The 19,729-nt window shown below is 40.9% G+C and overlaps 1 protein-coding gene across 2 annotated transcripts in view; it reads left to right on the top strand.

Annotated features, from left to right (window-relative positions):
- Positions 1-296: 296 nt before the first annotated feature.
- Positions 297-19,729, top strand: part of STK17B (serine/threonine kinase 17b) — a 38,426-nt gene continuing 18,993 nt past the window's right edge. The window contains exons 1-2 of one of the 2 annotated variants that reach the window (XM_061149103.1): positions 297-316; positions 18,954-19,115. In XM_061149103.1, coding sequence (XP_061005086.1) covers positions 18,994-19,115 — 122 coding nt within the window. In that variant the 5' untranslated portion in view covers positions 297-316; positions 18,954-18,993. Of the gene's footprint in view, positions 317-9,245; positions 9,384-18,953; positions 19,116-19,729 lie in introns of those variants that run through there. The other variant, XM_061149101.1, reaches the window with a different exon arrangement.

Raw genomic sequence — 19,729 nt, forward strand, 5'->3', positions numbered from 1 at the left:
TCCGTCTTCTCACCTGTCACCACCACCCCCCCCCCACACACACACACAATCACACACCCACCCTCAGGAAGCAGGACCTCAGAGTTTGGTGCGTTTGTGGCTGGATAGAAGCTCTTTTCCAATTTTGCTGCAGTTTCTACTGAATACTTTGATTTGCAAATATAAAGGGCTCGCTGAAGCACAGCCTTAAACAAACTGTGGCAGACAGATGGGGAGGACAGCTGCAGACAGAAAAATGTGGCCGGAAGCTCCAGGGCCGGGAGGAGGAGATGTGCAGCGAGGCGGCTGCAAGCAGAGTAAGCAGTGATGAGCAGAGGTGAGCTGGACTGACAGATTAGACCACCTGGCCCCCAGACCACAGGGGACGAAGGCCTGCAACACTCTAGCATGCGCTGTCTTTATCAGGTTATGCAAATGCACCTAGGTTATAAGTATGTTTTTCTTTGCCTATATTATTCAAGTGATTAGTCAAGTAAATTTAAAAATCCTCTTTCTTCCTGAAGTATGTTTGACGTAATGAGGTAGAAAGACCTCAGGATTAAAAATAAGGAGACCTAAATTCTTGACCAGATGAATGCTGATAGTCTAACTGTATGATCTTCTGCAAGTTACTTAACTTCTCCCATCCTAGGTACTCTTTCCTCAGATATAAGGAAATAGGACTGCTGAACCTTCAGGGTTTTTGAAGTTCCTAACTGCTCTGATGCCATGATGAACCAAGAACCTATACTGTGTCTAGTGCATTAAACAATTTAAGGTCCAGAGGCAATTAGCAAACATGTGTCTAGCCCTTTGGACTTGTGCTGCCCAGTACTGGAGGTGCCAGCCACATGTGGCTATGGAACACTTGAAATGTAATGTGATGGATCTATAATTCTATGTCACTTTAATTAAATTTGAAATCAGAAAGTGGTGCTGTATTCAGTTACTAAAAACGTTTACATTTGAAACAAGGTAAGGTAAGGATATGAGTCTTTTTTCAGTGGTTCCCTGAGCTCACTTGGTAAAGAATCGGTCTGCAATGCAGGAAACCCCAGTTTGATTCCTGGGTCAGGAAGACCCCCTGGAGAAGGGATAGGCTACCCACTCCAGTATTCTTGGGCTTCCCTGGTGGCTCAGTTGGTTAAGAATCTTCCTGCAATGTGGGAGACCTGGGTTCGATTCCTGGGTTGGGTAGATCCCCAGGAGAAGGGAACAGCTACCCACTCCCTTATTCTTGCCTGGAGAATTCCATGGACAGAGGAGCAAGGCAGGCTACAGTCCACGGGGTTACAAACAGTTGGACATGACTGAGCAACTTTCACTTTCTTTCAAATTTTGTACAATGTAAATACAGATCAAGTGTTTCTGATGAAAATTTAGCATCTAAATTGAGATGTGTTGTACATGTAAAATGCACCAGATTTAACACAATATAAAAAAAGGATGTAAAATATCTCCAGGAGATCTTCCCAACCCAGGGATTGAACTTGGATCTCCCGTGTTGCAGGCAGATACTTTACAGTCTGATCCACCAGAAAGCCAAACCAAAATATCTCATTAATCATTTCTCATGTTGAAACGACAGACAATATTTTAGATATATGCGATTAGGTAACTCCAATACTTTGGCCACCTGATGCGAAGAGCTGACTCATTTGAAAAGACCCTGATGCTCAGAAAGATTGAGGGCAGGAGGACAAGGGGACGACAGAGGATGAGATGGTTGGATGGCATCACCGACTCAACGGACATGGGTTTGGGTGGACTCCGGGAACTGGTGATGGACAGGGAGGCCTGGCGTGCTGCAGTTCATGGGGCCGCAGAGTCGGACACGACTGAGCAACTGAACTGAAAAGAAATGTATTACTAAAATTAATTTCCTCTATTTTTACCTTTAATGTGATTATGCCCTTTCATGAATCACAGGCTTGTTATGGTGAAGGGGCTTGCATGACTCAGTGCAGCTATGAGCTATAGCTTGCAAGGTCACCCAAGACAGACAGGTCATAGTGAGGGGTTCTGACAAAATGTAGCCCACTGGAGGAGAAAATGGCAAACCACTTCAGTGTTCTTAACACAAGAATCCCATAAACAGTATGACGGCGAAGAGATATGATACCAGAAGATGAGCTCCCCAGGTCTGAAGGTGTCCAATATGCTACTGGGAAGAGTGGAGGGCAATTACTAATAATAGCTCCAGAAAGAAAGAAGTGACTGGACCAAAGCGGAAATGATGCTCATTTGTGGATGTGTCTGGTGGTAAAAGTAAAGCCTGATGCTGGGCAAGATTCTCTTAGAAGAAATGCAGTAGCCCTCATGGTCAACAGAAGAATTCAAACTGCAGTACTTGGATACAATCTCAAAAATGACGCAATGATCTCAGTTTGTTTCCAAGGGAAATCATTCAGTATCACAGAAATCCAAGTCCATGCCCCAACCAGTAATTCTAAAGAAGCTGAACAGTTCTATGAAGAGCTACAACAACTTCTAGAACTAACACCAAAAAAAAAAAAAAAAAAAAAAAGATGTCCTTTTCATCATAGAGGGCTGGAATGCAGAAGTAGGAAGTCAAGAGATATCCAGAATAACCGGCAAGTTTGGCCTTGGAATACAAAACGAAGAAGGGAAAAGGCTAACAGAATTTTGTCACAAGAACATACTGGTCATAGCAAACACTCTCTTCTAATAACACAAGAGACAACTCTGCACATGGACATCACCAGGTGATCAATACCAAAATCAGATTAATTATATTCTTTGCAGCCAAAGATGGAGAAGCTCTATACAGTCAGCAAAAACAAGACCTGGAGCTCACTCTGGCTCAGATCATCAGCTCCTTATTGCAAAATCCAGGCTCAAATTGAAGAAAGTATGGAAAACCACTAGGTCATTCAGGTATCACCTAAATCAAGTCCCTTGTGATTATATAATTGAGAAGATGAATAGATTCAAGGGATTAGTTCTGGTAGGCAGAGTTTCTGAAGAACTATGGATGGAGGTTTGTAAATTGTACAGGAGGCAGTGACCAAAACGATCCCTAAGAAAAAGAAATGCAAGAAGGCAAAGTGGTTGTCTGAGGAGGCTTTATAAATAGCTGAGGAAAGGTGAGAAGTGAAAGTCAAGGGAGAAAGGAAGATATACCCAACTGAAAGCAGAATTCTAGAGAATATTGGGAGAGATAAGAAGGCCTTCTTAAATGAACAGTGCAAAGACATAGAGAGAAATAATAGAATGGGAAAGACTAGAGATCTCTTCAAGAAAATTGGAGATATCAAGGGAATATTTCATGCAAGGATAGGCATGAAAAATCACAGAAACAGTAAGGACCTGACAGAAGCAGAAGAAAGTAAGAAGAGGTGAGAAGAATGAACAGAAGAACTGCACAGAAGAGGTCTTCATGACCCTGATAACCACGATGGTGTGGTCACTCACCAAGAGCCAGATATCCTGGAGGGTGAAGTCGAGTAGGAAACATTACTGGGAACCAAGATAGTAGAGGTAATGGAATTCCAGCCGAGCTATTTCAAATCCTAAAAGATGATGCTGTTAAAGAGTTGCACAAAATATAGCAGCAAATTCTGAAAACAGCAGTGGCCACAGGACTGGAAAAAGTGTTTTCATTCCATTCCCAAAGAAGGGCAATGCCAAAGAATGGTCAAAGTACCATACAATTGCACTCATTTCACATGCTGGTAAGGTTATGCTCAAAATCCTTCAAGCTAGGCTTCAGTAGTATGTGAACCGAGAACTTCCAAGTGCATAATCTGGGTTTAGAAAAGGCAGAGGAACTAGAGATCAAATAGCCAACATTTGTTGGATCATAGAGAAGGCAAGGGAATTCCAGATAAACATCTACTTCTGCTTCATTGATTATGCTAATGCCTTTGACTGTGTGGATCACAACAAACTGTAGAAAATTCTTAAAGAGATGGGAATACCAGACCACTTTACCTATCTCCTGAGAAACCTGTATGCAGGTCAAGACGTAACAGTTAGAACCAAACATGGAACAGTGGACTCGTTCAAAATTGGGAAGGGCTGTATGTTGTCAACCTGCTCATTTCACTTACATGCGGAGCACATCATACTGACATGTGGTCAGCATGTGGTGACTGACCTGTGTGACTGGGGAGGGTCACTTTCCCCGGAGAGAATGTGGTGAGTGTGCTGGCATGATCCGAAAAGACTCCATCCCTGGTCCCTTCTTGGGGTTCCCGTGGCGTGACTGAGGAGCACCGCTGTGTTAGCTTCCTAGGGCTGCCATAACAAATACCACAGGCTGGTTGGCTTAAACGGCCGACATAATTTTCTCACAGTTCCCGAGGCCAGAAGCCAGTGGTTTCTGTCTCTTCTGAGGCCTCTTCCTTGCCTCACAGATGACCACCTTCTCCCTGTGTCCCCAGCGGCCGTCCTTTAGTCTGTGTAGTCTGTGTCATAATCCATTTTTCAAAAGTTTTTTTTTGTAAATTGAGGTATAATTGACTTATAATATTAGTTTCAGCTGTACAACATAAGATTTGATATTTGTATATATTGCCAAATGATCACCACAATAAATGTAGTTAACATCTGTCACCGTACATAGTTACAAAAAAAAAAAAAGTCTTTTTCTAGTTATGGGAACTTTTAAGATATACTCTATTGGCAACTCTTAAATATGCAGTATAGTATAATATGGTGGCTATAGTCACCATGGTGTATATCACATCCCCGTGACTTATTTATTTTATGACTCTCAGCCTGTACCTTTTGACCCCTTCACCTTTTTCTCCTGTTCTCCAGTCCCTGCCTCTGGCAAATGATCCGTCTGTTTTCTGTATCTACAAACTTTGTGTGTGAGTATGTGTGTGTGTTGTTTTGTATTTAATTCCATGTGTAAGTGAGATAATACAGTATTTGTCTTTGTCTGTCTGACTTATTTCTTTTAGAATAATGTCCTCAATGTCCATTTATATTGGATAAATGGCAAGATTTCCTCATTTTTATGGCTGAATCGTATTCCATTGTGTGTGTGTATATACACAAATATATGTATATATATTTATTTTCTTTATCCAGTCATCTATTGATGGACATTTAGTTTGTTTCCCTATTTTGACTATTGTAAACAATACTGCAATGAGCATGGAGTGCATATTCTTTTCCACTTAATGTGTTCATTTTCTTCAGATAAATACCAGAAAGTGACTTTTCTGGATTATAAGGCAGTTCCATTTTTAATTTTCAGGGGAACCCCCATAGTTCCATCACCAATTTACATTCCCACCTACAGGGTACAAGTGTTCCTTTTTCTCCCCATTCTTACCAACATTTTTTTTTTTTTTTTTGGATAGTAAGTATTCTGAGAAGTGTGAGGTGATATTGCATTATAGTTTTTATTTGTATTTCCCTGATGCTTAGTGATGTTGAGTATTTTTCTCAAGCACATGTTGGCCATCTGCATGTCTTCTTTGGAAAAGTGTATATTCAGATTGCCCATTTTTAAATCGGATTGGGTTTTTATTTTTTTGCTATTGAGCTCTATGAGTTCTTTATGTATTTTGGATGTTAACTCCTTATCAGATATATGATTTGAAAACATTTTTCCCATTCAGTAGGTGGCCTTTTCATTTTTGCTGAGTTGTAATCTTTTCATCTTGGATCATGGCCCACCTCTATCCTCTTGCCTGCGTGCTCAGTCACTTAGCTGCGTTCGACTCTGTCACCCCATGGACTATAAAGGCCCTATCTCCACACAGTGTCACATTCTGAGGTACTGGGGGTTAGGACCTCAAAGCATCAATTTGGTGGAAACACATTCAGCTCATAACCATCACCATCTCTTGTCAGTGTGTGGTGTTCAAGGATCAGTTTATTGAACTGTGCGGTCAGCGGCAGTGACCACAGAATGACCAGGAGTTCACATGGGGATTTCCCACTCGAGGGATGAAGGCAAGGACATGCACCTTTGACATGACTGTGAATGACTTTAGTAAATAAGGTAGGATGAAAGGGTGTTTTGACTCCTGAGTTTTACTGCAAAATCACAGATGGTACAGTCTGTTCCTCAATACCAGGAATTTCTTGTTGCTTGTACCACAGAGCCCGAGACCCAGTAAGCATAGCTGAATGCTCTTGCTATAAGATGACTCAGCAGGTAAAGAATCTGACTGCAATGCAGGAGACACAGTAGACATGGGTTCAATCCCTGAGTTGGGAAGATCCCCTGGAGAAGGAAATGACAACCCTCTTCAGTATTCTTGCTTGGAGAACCCCATGGACAGAGGAGCCTGGCGGGCTACAGTCCACGGGGTTGCAAAGTGTCAGACTCAACTGAACGACTAAACACACAGTGCTAGCTGGCAAATCTGACCTCAGGCGCGAGGGTTACAATCTATTTAGGGGCAAGAGAAACACAAGCGACAAGTGTAAGTCCTGCACCTAGGAACAGACGGCAAAGAGGTGACCAGGCTGGGAGCAGAAAGCAGAAATCAGTAAAGATTTGTGACTTCTGGAGGGTGTGACTTCGTCAAGTTGGAGATTTATGAATAGGTGCTCATGAGGAGGATGGTGAAAAGCCTGCCTCTTGAGAAACCTGCATGCAGATCAGGAAGCAACAGTTAGAACTGGACATGGACCAACAGACTGGTTCCAAATAGGAAAAGGAGTACGTCAAGGCTGTATATTGTCACCCTGCTTATTTAACTTATATGCAGAGTACATCATGAGAAATGCTGGGCTGGAAGAAGCACAAGCTGGAATTAAGATTGCCGGGAGAAATATCAATAACCTCAGATATGAAGATGACACCACCCTTATGGCAGAACTGAAGAGGAACTAAAGAGCCTCTTGATGAAAGTGAAAGAGGAGAGTGAAAAAGTTGGCTTAAAGCTCAACATTCAGAAAACTAAGATCATGGCATCTGGTCCCATCACCTCATGGGAAATAGATGGGGAGACAATGCAAACAGTGTCAGACTTTATTTTTTTGGGCTCCAAAATCACTGCAGATGGTTGACTGCTGTCAAGAAATTAAAAGACGCTTACTCCTTGGAAGGAAAGTTATGACCAACCTAAACAGCATATTAAAAAGCAGAGACCTTACTTTGCCAACAAAGGTCCGTCTGGTCAAGGCTATGGTTTTCCAGTGGTCATGTATGGATGTGAGAGTTGGACTGTGAAGAAAGCTGAGTGCCGAAAAATTGATGCTTTTGAACTGTGGTGTTGGAGAAGACTCTTGAGAGTCCCTTGGACTGCAAGGAGATCCAACCAGTCCATCCTGAAGGAGATAAGTCCTGGGTGTTCATTGGAAGGACTGATGCTGAAGCTGAAACTCCAATACTTTGGCCACCTCATGCGAAGAGGTGGCTCATTAGAAAAGACCCTGATGCTGGGAGGGATTGGGGGCAGGAGGAGAAGGGGACAACAGAGGATGAGATGGCTGGATGGCATCACCGACTCGATGGACATGAGTTTGAGTAAACTACGAGAGTTTGTGATGGACAGGGAGGCCTGGCGTGCTGCGATTCATGGGGTCGCAGAGTCGGACACGACTGAGCAACTGAAATGAACTGAAGCAGAGGTAGAAAAAAACGAGACATGAAAAGACTTACCAGCCTAGCAGGGACTGGTTAGAGCAGAGGGCTTGTGACCACAAGGAAGTTTGGTTTAAAGCAGTGATGCGAGAGGGAAAGGTCTGCAGTGTAAAGGCATGTGGTTAGATGGGATTCGTGACAGAAGGGAAGACAGACTGTGAGGCGAGCTCGTTATTGATCAAACGTTGACACTGAGGAGGTCCAGAATTACACACACACACGCACACACAGATACAACAGAAATCACCACCATACTGCAGGCGTGAGACTTCTGCAGGTTACTGGCCCAGTGCTAAGCCTTCTAGGAACCACCGCGTGTTCCTGAAAGAAAAGATGGAAACAGTCTTGCTGCTTGTGTATTCTTAGATAACGATAGCTGAAAAATCCATTTCAGCATGCAGCTCTATTTTTTCTCCATCTTAACTTTAGGCTTCTCTTGTCAGTTCAATTGTTAGCAACAAGAAAGTAGTAGATGAAGGCCATATTCTCCCAAGTGACAAGGTTAAGGGAACAGACACGTTAAACTGGGATGAGTCAGTTAAGTAACAACAAGAAGATTTTTGTGAATCATTTTATGGACTTATCTTGGGAAAAATACAATATGGAAGAGGAAATGGATGGCTTGATGGAAATTTGCTTGGAGAAGTCTGTTAAAAAACGATTCCCCTCCCAGTATATGTGCCCAATGGCGGTGGTGTTCAGTCACCAAGTTGTGGACTCTTTACAAGCTAATGGACTGTAGCCCTTGGGGCTCCTCTATACATGGGATTTCTGGATTGGATTGCCATTTGTTTTTCCAGGGGATCTTTCCAGACCAGGGATCGAACCTGTTTCTTCTGCATTGACAGGCAGACTCTTCACCAAGCCCTATTTTTCCAAACAGTCAGTTCAGTCGCTCAGTCGTGTCCGACTCTTTGCGACCCCATGAATCGCAGCACGCCAGGCCTCCCTGTCTATCACCAACTCCCGGAGCTTACTCAAACTCATGTCCATGGAGTCGGTGATGCCATCCAGCCTCAGAAGACCTCAATTCGCTGGAGCAGACTTGAGAGGTGGAGCCCAAGTTCCATAAATCCCCAAGCGATGTTGATGCTTGCCAAGTTCTAGCAGACGGAGTCTCCACTGGCCGAGTGTGTTCAGGTGATAAGGGAGATGACTGGCAACAGTCTCAAAACAGGCGCAGAAGTTTGGGAAAGAGTCCGAAGCAGCGACTAATTTTGCTTCTTCCCGGTCCCTAGTCTGCAGATACTCAGTCCTCGTGGATTGACCGCTCTGAAGGCCGGGGTGCACTCGGCTGGAGTTGCAGCCGGTTGCGCGGTCAGACTGCCGCCCACCTCACTCCTGCCTCGCCGTAATTGCTGGAGCGCCCCACCTGCCGTGCGGCTCCGCCTAGCCTCGGACCGGCGCCGGCCGCGCCCCTCGCCGCGGAGCCCTGCCCGGCAGCACGCGCTGCAGGCCGGCGCCCCGCCCCTCCCGTCACGTGACAGCCCAGCCCTCCGCGCGCGCTCGGATTGGTTCTCGGGACCGATGGGGTGGGTTCTAGCCTGCAGCCCTGCCCCGCGACGCGGCTGCAGTTTTCAAACCTCAACTGTACGCTCCCGTCACCGTCTTCGCCGCCGTAGTCGGGAGCCACCTCGCTGGGGAGGTCAGGTCACAACTGTTGGCCGTTGTCCGGAAGGGTGAAAGTGGGTCCTGCCACGCTCGGAGCTGCCCGGCACCTCAAGGGGCTAGAGCTGGAGAACGCGTCCTGTCGTGGCCACCTGCGTGGGGCGGGATTGGAGCCCCCTTGGAGGGGGCAGCCGCGGGAGAACCCGCTGCGGCCCGAGCGGTCAGTGTCTTCCGCCTCGCGCGTCCTCGGTCCTGCTGGGTTGGCGGGTAGGCTCGGTGCTGCTACTCCAAACCCCGAAAGCAGCCCCCTTTCTGGGTGGAACGGAGACCCACGACGTGGGAGGGGTCCCGGGGAGGGATGCCGGCGGTGTGGGCGGACCCGGGATCGGCTCAGACCTCCGGCCTGGGGAAGATGGGCTCAGACACCGTCGTCCCGGGCGGCCCGACTGCTCCGGACCCCTTGCCGTATCCCGGCTGGAGTCCTGCTTCCCTGGTTCCTTTGGGTGAGGCGCTCGGGGCGGCGGCTGGACCTCCCAGTACCTTTCTCAGCCGGGTCCGTGTGTGCGTGCGTGTGTGTTTGTGTGTGTGTGTGGCCTGGTCTCTCCCCGGGTCGCATCCCGCGGGAGCCGCCTTCGCCACCGGCTCGCTCGCGTCCTTTCCACGGCGCGTCGACGTGGTCCCTTCAGGTCCCATTCGAGTTCACAGCTGGGGTGTGGGGCCCAGGACGTGTTCACATCTGAACTCATGGACACGTCCTGCTCACAGCTGCCTTTCGTCGGGAGAAAGTTTGTGCTCATCTTGTGGGACATTTTCAGTTACTGCTTGTGAACAGATTTTTTTTAAAGTCAGCGAATAGAGAAGTCGAGTTGCAGTTGTTTCCGTGATTTCCTGCGATCTGGTTTTATTTTGACGCCATGTAATACAACTGCGTGACGGCTACGGTTTTGACATTTACACAACTCTGTTCTATGTAGGGAAAGCACTTCATTTGAATTCCCTTAGAGACGAAGCTGAAAGAGACTGTGGTCGGCTGGTAGCTGATGTTAGTTCTTCTTCTGGCTGTGATGGGACAGAGGCCATATAACATCAGTCTGCAAATTGAAATTAAGGAAAAGAAAACATTTTAAAGCCACATACTGATAAGATTTCAATTCTACTAGGTCTGTGTGTCACATTCGCTGATTGTTTTGCCAGCGTGTAATGTTTACATCTCTGGTAGTGATGATATGCAGTGATGTGTGATACATTGATCGCCCCTTTAGGTTCCCAAGAGTTTGAGAATGTGTGCCCTGAGACAGCATGGTCTACTGAGAAGGCTGCATATATAACCTGGCATTTTGAGCCTGGGCACACAATCTTATTAAAAGATGATAAACCTACTTTGTCACTGATTCACCGCTAGTTTCATAGTAGATTGTCCAGAAGTAGTTTTCAGCAACTTCCAAAGTGTTTGTTTTACAAATTAAACCACATGCCCATAAAATGATGTGTTTGAAAAAGTTGGTCCAAGAAGCAGTGTCCTAGTTTAAAACTCCTCTTCTTTCCTCTTCATCCTCCTCTGAGCTGATGTTCAGTTTTTAATTTTTTTCCTGTTTTAATAGCTGAAGTTAGTAATAGCTGCTTTATTCTTGAGGTACCTATCGTACATTTTACATCAGTTTTCTAAAATATGGACTTGAAATTAAGGTGAGATATATTTACATGGCAATATATTCAAGTTTTAAAAGTAAAAATTGTGCTATCGAAGTCCTTTCATTTTGTCTGTGGACAGAATAGTTGTATATTCTCTTGGGCTCACTGAAAACTGAATTACTGATTGGCTAAGATAGAATCTGGCTTCCCTCATAGCTCAGTTGGTAAAGAATCCGTGTGCAATGCAGGAGACCCTGGTTCGATTCCTGGGTAGGGAAGATCCCCTGGAGAAGGGAAAGACTACCCACTCCAGTATCCTAGCCTGGAGAATTCCATGGACTGTGTAGTCCATGGGTAACAAAGAGTCAGACACGACTGAGCAACTTTCACTTAAGATAGAATCACTTTTCAGGAAAGTTGAGACTTGACTAATTGATCACTGTGTCAGAATATTAATAGCAAAGCTGAAGAAGATACAGGCATTTGATGGCATGTTTCCAGTCAAACAATTCTATCTTTAAACTTGCACTGAGAGTTTTTGTTACTAGTGTTAAGTAAACATTTAAATATGTTTTTAAATGCTTGGTTTTTTAAGCTGTTTGATAATTATAAGAGAGAATTTCCTTATCAAAATTTCCCTGTTTTTACTTAGAGACCCAATTTTAAATGCAGGAATCAAGGAAATCCATTGCTGACACTTTCACTTAATCCTAAAATTGTCTTACAATTGCATGTATACTGTATTGCAGTGTGTATTGGCAGCTAAGTAGGACAGTGCTACTAGATGTATTGCTTTTAAAGGATTTTGGGTTGTGTTTTTTTTTTTAGGAATTCTTTGTGTTCTGTGGGTATTGGTTCTGTCAAAAACATTAACAATCATTTATGTATTTACTTTCCACTTGTGAAAACTTTAAATGTTTTAGTTATTTTAGTTTTTTACAATTTTAATGTCAAAATTCAGTGATTTTAAGTATTTTGTATTCTACAGTAGACTTTTATCAAAGGATTTCTTTGACTATTTCAGTTCACAAATGTGTGTAAGAATTAAGTTACATATTTCTATATAAATGTGTTGTGACAAGTGTAATTTTCAGGACATACTTTGTGAACTTTTGATTTTTGGGATTTATTTATTTATCATTTTCCCCCAAAATACATGTAACCTTGAACTTCAGGACCACTGTAAACATCTAAACTAGTGAGTTTCTTTTCATTTATAAATGTGTTGTGGTGTCCTAGACCCTCTGCAACCTCTTTAAAAGAGGGAATAGTTATATTTTAAGCATTTAAAAATTTTAATATTAACAGTGAAACGATAGTTTCACCTTTAATCCTAGGATCATATTTCATTTTTCATTGTAATACTTACTGAATAAACAGTACTTCAGAGATGCTATAAGTAAACAGTACTTTATTTTGCAACAGAAACTTAATTTTCCATCTGATGAATGAAAAGTACTGTATGTTTGTTGGCGCACTCTATTTCTGTTCTCAACATCTTTCCGTCCTGGTTCACAATTATAGGGTTTAACTCTCCTTCTGAAGGTGGAAGAGACAGCACCTGGCCTTACTGAACTGACACAGGATCATGTCTAAGGTCATTACCTGGGACTTTAGCCCTTGGATAGTGTTTACTAGGCTGGTTAGACTAGAGTCAGTTAGCTGGCTTCTTCTTGTGATTTTTCGAAGGATTAAATTCTTGGATTATACTTTCTATTCAGTCTTAAAAAAAAAACAACAAACAAACCGATTAACCTGTTAGTAGAATATGTAGAAGGAATGGGTCTCTTCTGTGAAATTGAAAATCATCATCGTCCCTTTCCCTACACCAGTACCTTTGCTTCTAGTTAGAAATGGATCCTTCTGCCACACTAGCAGAAAGTTCTTTATTTTGATGGATTCTAGACAAATAAATCTCCAGTTCCTCTGTTTCATAGGGAAAACTTGGTAGCTGTAAATGCTCATGCAGAAAGAAAAAGTTTTTTTTTTTTTTCCTGTAACCTTGTGCCTTACTTTGCTTTCCATTGCCTTTCAGATTTCTTCATAAGAATCTTAATTTATCAGTCCTTTTGCAGGACAAGTATCTGGATTTCATGATTGAAATAGCTCTTAAGATATTGATGTTCTTAGCTGAAGTAGGGGTATGATAACATCTGGCTACCTAGTCTGGAAAGATAGGTAAATGCAAAGTAAATAATCTGTTGGTATTATATTACAATACATGATATAATAACTTTATCCATGTTTCCAGACTTCATGGCTATCCTGTTTAAAACTGAAGTTCTCGTATAGCAATTTAAAATATTTCTTATTTTATTTAGCCAAATATTGAATTAAGCAGAGATTAGCTGCATTTGAAGCCCCAATATTGTAATTTCAAGATGGATCTCAAATTCTGCTAAACCCTCGAAGACATGAGATGTACCTAAAAATTCTTCTTGCTGTATCTCTTAATTCTTAAGAAATATTAAGTTAATATTAACTTAATATTCAATATTAAGTTCAGTTCATCAGACATTTAAAAAAATTCCTACCAGGTGCCAGACACCATGCTGGGAGTTTAGGCCAGAAAGCAAATAGTTGCTATCCTTTAGACACTAAATATAATCCCAGTCTAACTTGTTACATGTTGAGATAAAGAGGTATGTCAAGGGTCCTCCTGTTTGAAGAATAAAGGACAGGCATTAAAGACAAGCTGTGGGTTTTAGGCAAAGCTTCCTGGGGGAGTTGACATTCTTTGTTGAGGTAAGGAGATGAAATAAAAAGTTAACCATTTAAGGAAAGGTAGAAAAGATGTTCAGACGGAAAAGTGTAACAGAGATGTGGAGGCAAAATATGAGGTACAAGTGTGGCAGGAAATGAAGCTGGCCACGAAGGATTTTGTGTGTCTTGGTGTTAGGGCTTGAACTTGTAGTTAGTTACCAGGGAGCTAATGCAGGGATCAAAGCAGACAATTTAATTCTCTAGAAGTTTTTATTTATTGTCATATGATGTGTTAGATTTTATGAAATATTTTTATAAGATAACTTTGAGGTGGATATCATGATGAGCCTTTTTAAATAGAGCTATTTAGAGGTTTGTAAGGGTTTTTTTTTTTTTTTTGGTCTTACTGTTGATCGAATCACATTTGCTTTCTCCCTTCTAGTAAACTTAGGTCCAGATCAAGCCTAACATTTTCTCTCTTCCTTCCTTCACTGATCCCATCTGAATTCTTGTTGTAATTATTGTAATGAGAGTTAATGAAGAAAAAAAGTCTCTGCAAATAAACTTGAGATTGCATTATTCCTGGCAGTACTGTGTAATTGGAAGCTTTATTGTATCTTGCCTTCTTCTATTATCCTTGTACTGTTTTATTGCCTGATTATGTCTATAATTGTGTACCTACTCACACATACACACATACACATTTTGTCTACTAAGTCCCTTGAGATTTTTTTTTATTAGTGTAGCCTAATAAAGTGTTATGGGCTTCCCATGTGGCTCTAGTGGTAAAGAACCCACCTGCTAATGCAGGAGACGTAAGAAACAGGAGTTCAATTCCCGAGTCAGGAAGATCCCCTGGAGGAGGGCATGACAGCCCTCTCCAATATTCTTGCCTGGAGAACCCCATGGACAGAGGAGCCTGGTGGGCTACAGTCTATTGGGGCGCAAAGAGCCGGACACGACAGAAACAGCTTAGCACACATGCACGGAGTAAAGTTCTTTGAAGTGATACATTGGTAATGTGGGCTTCCCTGGCGGCTCAGACAATAAAGAATCTGCCTGCAATGATCCATGGGTTGGGAAGATCCCTTGGAAAAGGGAATGGCTACCTACTCCAGTATTCTTGCCTGGAGAATTCCATGGACAGAGGAACCTTGCAGGCTACAGTCCATGGGGTCGCAAAGAACTGGACACAATTGAGTAATTCACACAGATTATTGGTAATTTAGAATTGGTTATAGGTCTGTGAATTATGGTAGAAAGCAAGAAAAGGTTGTTGATTACTTGTTGGAAGTAAAGAGAATTTGGTGAGAAATTTAGGAAGATGCAAGGAAAGACAGAAAATTAACTGATAACCTTCATGTACCCAAGAATTAAATCTTACGTATAGGGTAGCATGGTGTTTGTGGAGGGATTGGTGGACAAAGGTGACATTCTTGCTCTGTTATATACAAAATTGGCCAAAGGATAGGAAATAGAAAAATATCTAGGCTGTGGCAGCTGGTGCAAGTGCTGTAAATAGAAGGAAGATACACTTACGGCATGCTGTATGTATCCCTAAAGCAGTTTGTAATATAGGTGCATTAGGAGTATGTAGGTAAGTTTAAAGTCTAACCTTCAGAAATGTGTTTTTCCTTTTTTCTGGGACATATCTTGTGTTTCCAGTATGTTCAGAGCCAGAGTGAAATGTAGCACAATTCAAAAAATTATTTTTGTACGAGCATGTGTTTTAAAAACTGCCGATTGTCCAGTGCTGCTTTCAGCTGCATTTATAGCCATACAAATATACAAATATCTATAGGCCATTCATCCACTGCGATGACCAACAGTACATGTGAGGGGAAAGAATCTGTTAGGGTAGAAGACTAAGCATACTCCAGTGTCTAGTATCAGGAAATGCTATTAAGGTAGCTTGATTATTAGGCCATGTTTATATTATCACAATTTATTCCAGTCCTAAAAAAAAGCTATCTTTAACTTTCCTTCTAATAACTAAATAGGTATTATAAAACTTAACACCTGTTAGTATTATATTTAGATATCACACTTTGGATTTTTTTTTAGAGGGATCCTGAGGTAAATTTGAATTTTCACAAGTAATATAACAATAAAGACATATATCTTAAGGTTACAAATTATTATTTATTCTATAGAACTTTGACATTAATTCAGAATTTATAAAATTGTTTTTTCTGGGTGGTATTGAACAGGGTATTGATTCTTGCTTAGTATTTACCCTAAATGCCTGTATGGTCTTTGCATAAGAATGGACCTGTTACTTGCATAATGAACACCATCTGCTCTAAATAAATGCGGAGAAAACATTGAGGCTTTAAAAAATCTGAGCAATAATGGCTCATGTACTTTCAGCCAAGTAAACCCTTCATGTGTAAAGAGATATGTTCTACTGTTGCACATGGGTTAGTTTCTGCATTTAGAGTCTAGTCATATATATACACAGCCATCTTTTTTAGCCAAAGGCATTTGTTAGTTTTTTGTCTATACTAGCTTGATGTAGATAACTTAAACAAAGGAGAGTATAAATACTGCCATAATTTCACAATCCAAAGATAACCACTGTTAATATATTGTCATAGTTTCCTATATTTTCGTCTATTTTCTTTTATATTTAGCAATATTATTTAAAACATATTTGAAAATTATATATAACAAACATGTATACTTATAACAAAATTAACATACTGTATATAAAATTTTGTCTTCCTTTTTTCATTATATGAGTTAAATATTTGAAAGTACAATTTTTATTAGGTATGTAATATCCTGTTATTTAGGTATATTTAACCATTTCCTTATTGTTAAGCTTTGGGATGCATTCACTCTGAAAGCTTTTTTGTTTTTTTCCACTATTATAAATCATGCTTTATTAAGCTTATCTTTGACAACATCTAAGATTCATATTGATTCTTTTGAAACTTGAGAGCAGAAAATAATTATAAAATATATCTCTGTTTTACTAGATTCTTATGAATAGATTGCTTTTTAGCTGATGTATTACAGCATAAGATAAACATCTTAGATTCTAGAATCTAGGTGAGGTGAACATCTTAGAATCAAGAGCCTACACTCTGTCTCTGTGGGTAAATTTGCTGTGTTCTTGTGCTCATGATTCCTAAGGCCTGATGTGGAACAGTGTTGGGAATGTAGCCCAGTTTGCATCTTTGATACAGATATATCCCTTCTTTATGTATGCTAATAACATAAATATGATCATAAACATACAAACCTATAGACTTTTAAATTTAGGGAAAAAGTCTTAAAGCCCAAGAATGACCTGAAGAAAGAAACACTAAGCCTAGAAGTTGGTAACCGTATTGATTTTTCAGAGAGGAGTGTGTGAGCGGCGAGACAGAGCGCCCTCGGAACTGAAGCAAAGAGCTCATCAGAACAGAGTAAAAGAGACAGATTTTAAGAACGCGTTTGAGCTAACTTGGGGTGAGAGTCTTGTGTATGGACAGGGTACAGCTGTTCAACAGGGCAGGGGCCGTCCCTGGAGATCTCTCAGGGCACCAACAGTGTGTGTTGGTTGACCTCCACGATGTGCTTTCACGAAGCGCTGTACCAGTCTCATCCTTCATGAGTTTGTATTTTAATTTTTAGTATTTAGAGCACTGCAAGATAGATTCTATGATTCGTCCATACTTTAGGGGCAGCAGAATTGCAGCTTTCCTTGCTAGTAATCAGGAGAAAAGCAAAGTAAACCACAAAACTGAATGGGGCATATGTTGGCAAGGAAATGATAAGCTGTCCTACTAAGGGCTAGCGGGATGAAAAGAAGGGACCAACTCTGTGATTAATTATTTATTTTTAATTCAAACAAAATAATAAGGTTGAAACCCCCAAGTGTTTGTTATATTTGTATCCCTTCCGACACATTTGAAATACCACTTTCTTTCTTTTCTAAAAGTAGCTGTATTACTTTGCCGGGCTGCCGTAACAGAGTGCTGTAGGTAGGGTGACTTAGCAACAGAAATTAATTTTCTTCCAATTCTGGAGAACAGAAGTTTGAGATCAAGGTGTCGGCAGGCTTGGCTCCTCGAGGACTTTCTCCGGCTTGTGAATGGCCTTCTCCCCGTGTCTTCATCTGGTCTCCTCTCTGTGTTTCTGTCTCCTCATCAAATTTTTTAATAAAGATACTTGACTTGGCATATTGCTTTAAGGCCCACCCTCATGGCCTCATTTTAATTTAATTACCCATTTAGAGGCCCTTTCTCCTAATACAGTCACTTTCTGAGGTACTAGGGGATTAGGACTTCAAGGTAGGAATTTTGAAGGGAGGGACATAATTCACCTCAGAACAGCAGCAAAAGTCTCATAGCTGGTATGATGGATAAATGGGATTCAGACTCAGATGTGGTTCAGTCCAAATGTTATTTTCAGAATGGTACTCTGCTAATTTTGGAACACTAGAGATGTACCTCAAAACTAGTTAGGTCTGTTTTTCCAAGGGCCAAGAGGAAAAAAATGCAGACTTGAAAAGAAAACCAAGGAAATACAGAAACTGAAAACACTCCCGTCTAATCACATTGTTCACTTGCTAAGGTGAATATAGGTGGCATTTGAATATAGGAAGGTATAGAACATGTCAAGTAGGAAATAAACGGAGGAAAAATGTGACAGAGAAGGAAAAAAGGGATTCTTGTCAGAGTGTGCTAGAAGAAGAATACTGGATCTTCTATGACATAGGCATAGCAAAGGGAAGTATCTAAAAATATGTAGTCTGTCATTATTATATGAATTCAGTTAATTGAAATAGTAGTTTTAATATTAAAACTGAATACTTGTAAATATCATAAAAGTTCCAGATAAATATGAGCTTCAGATACAGATTAGAACTCCAAGGAGGGCTTTATGTGTAGTTGCTCACTTATCCGACAGAATTATAGAGCTCTTCATACATAGCAGGCTCTGTGCTGCGTTCTGAATCTAAGACCCATGAAACAAGTCTATTTCTCTTAGTGACTCAGATGTCAGTAATATAACTCACAACATGTGAATTCACTGTATTTGTTTGCCATGTAAAATTAAATTTAAAATGATTAATTGTTTTTCTATGTTAAATTATCTTGTTATGTGAAGATACAACTTTAAAGAATCAAAGTTTTAAAATGAAATTGAATGATTGTATTACAATTGTAACTTTTTAAAAGAATTTGGTAAGTCTTACAGGCGTTTTCAGTGGTTTTATTCTGAAATGAAATTCAGTAACTTAGTTCAAGTACCGTAGGTGATAGCAATTTATGTCTGCTCTTTGTTTTTCTTCTTTTTGGGTAGAATATGCTTTTAAATCTTCTTCCATCTTTTTTTTTTTTTTGGTTGTGCCTTATAGCTATATTTGGAGCTGTATAGTATAACACATATCCTGTCTAAGATAACATCTTTTTTTTTCTTAATTACATATGTTATACCGTGCATCTTCTCTTTTTTTAAACAGATAAAAATAAGTGACTGAAGAAGCCTTTCTGGGAGTCATCATGCTGAGGAGAAGATTTGATTGCCGAAGCATTTCAGGCATGCTAACTACCACTCCTCAAACTCCAATTAAAGTGGAAAACTTTAATAATTTTTACACACTTACATCTAAAGAACTGGGAAGGTAAGGAAACTTTTGATGTGTGTGTGTTTAAAATCACAGGATTTCTTTGTCTATACTTTTATAAAACTCACTTGATTATTATTTAGCAATGATTAGAAAGAAAAGTCCTCATCTCTGCTGATGCTGTACAGGGGTCTAGTCTTAAGTGACCTGGAAATCCAATCCACGGAGGGTTAGTGAGCATGTGTGATACATCGCACCTCGCTTCAGAGCCTGTGGTGGGAAGTCAGGGCTCTCACTGAGGCTGGCCAAGGGAAGAGGCAGCTTAGCATGTGGACTGTCACATCAAAATTTGGGGTTAGCCATTTGCTATTTGACCTCAAATTACTGTACCTCTCAGTTCTGTAGTTTCCTCATCTGAGAAGTGGGGATGAAAGTAATCGTATATATTTTATATGGTTGTTGTGAGTCTTGAACAAGTTAATATTTATAAAATATTTAGTAGAATGCTGTAAAGTTTTTGTTGAATAGCTTTTCTAATTCTTAGAATATGGTGCTGGCCTAAAAAAATGTAGAGATTCTCCTCCTTCTCTTTTCTAAACAAAATGAATTAATTCATATTTGATAGTATAATTCCATATGACAGACAGTGCATGATCTGTAACTAAAGCCTG

This window comes from Dama dama, chromosome 8 (assembly GCF_033118175.1).
Source record: "Dama dama isolate Ldn47 chromosome 8, ASM3311817v1, whole genome shotgun sequence".
In the NCBI taxonomy this organism is placed as follows: domain Eukaryota; kingdom Metazoa; phylum Chordata; class Mammalia; order Artiodactyla; family Cervidae; genus Dama; species Dama dama.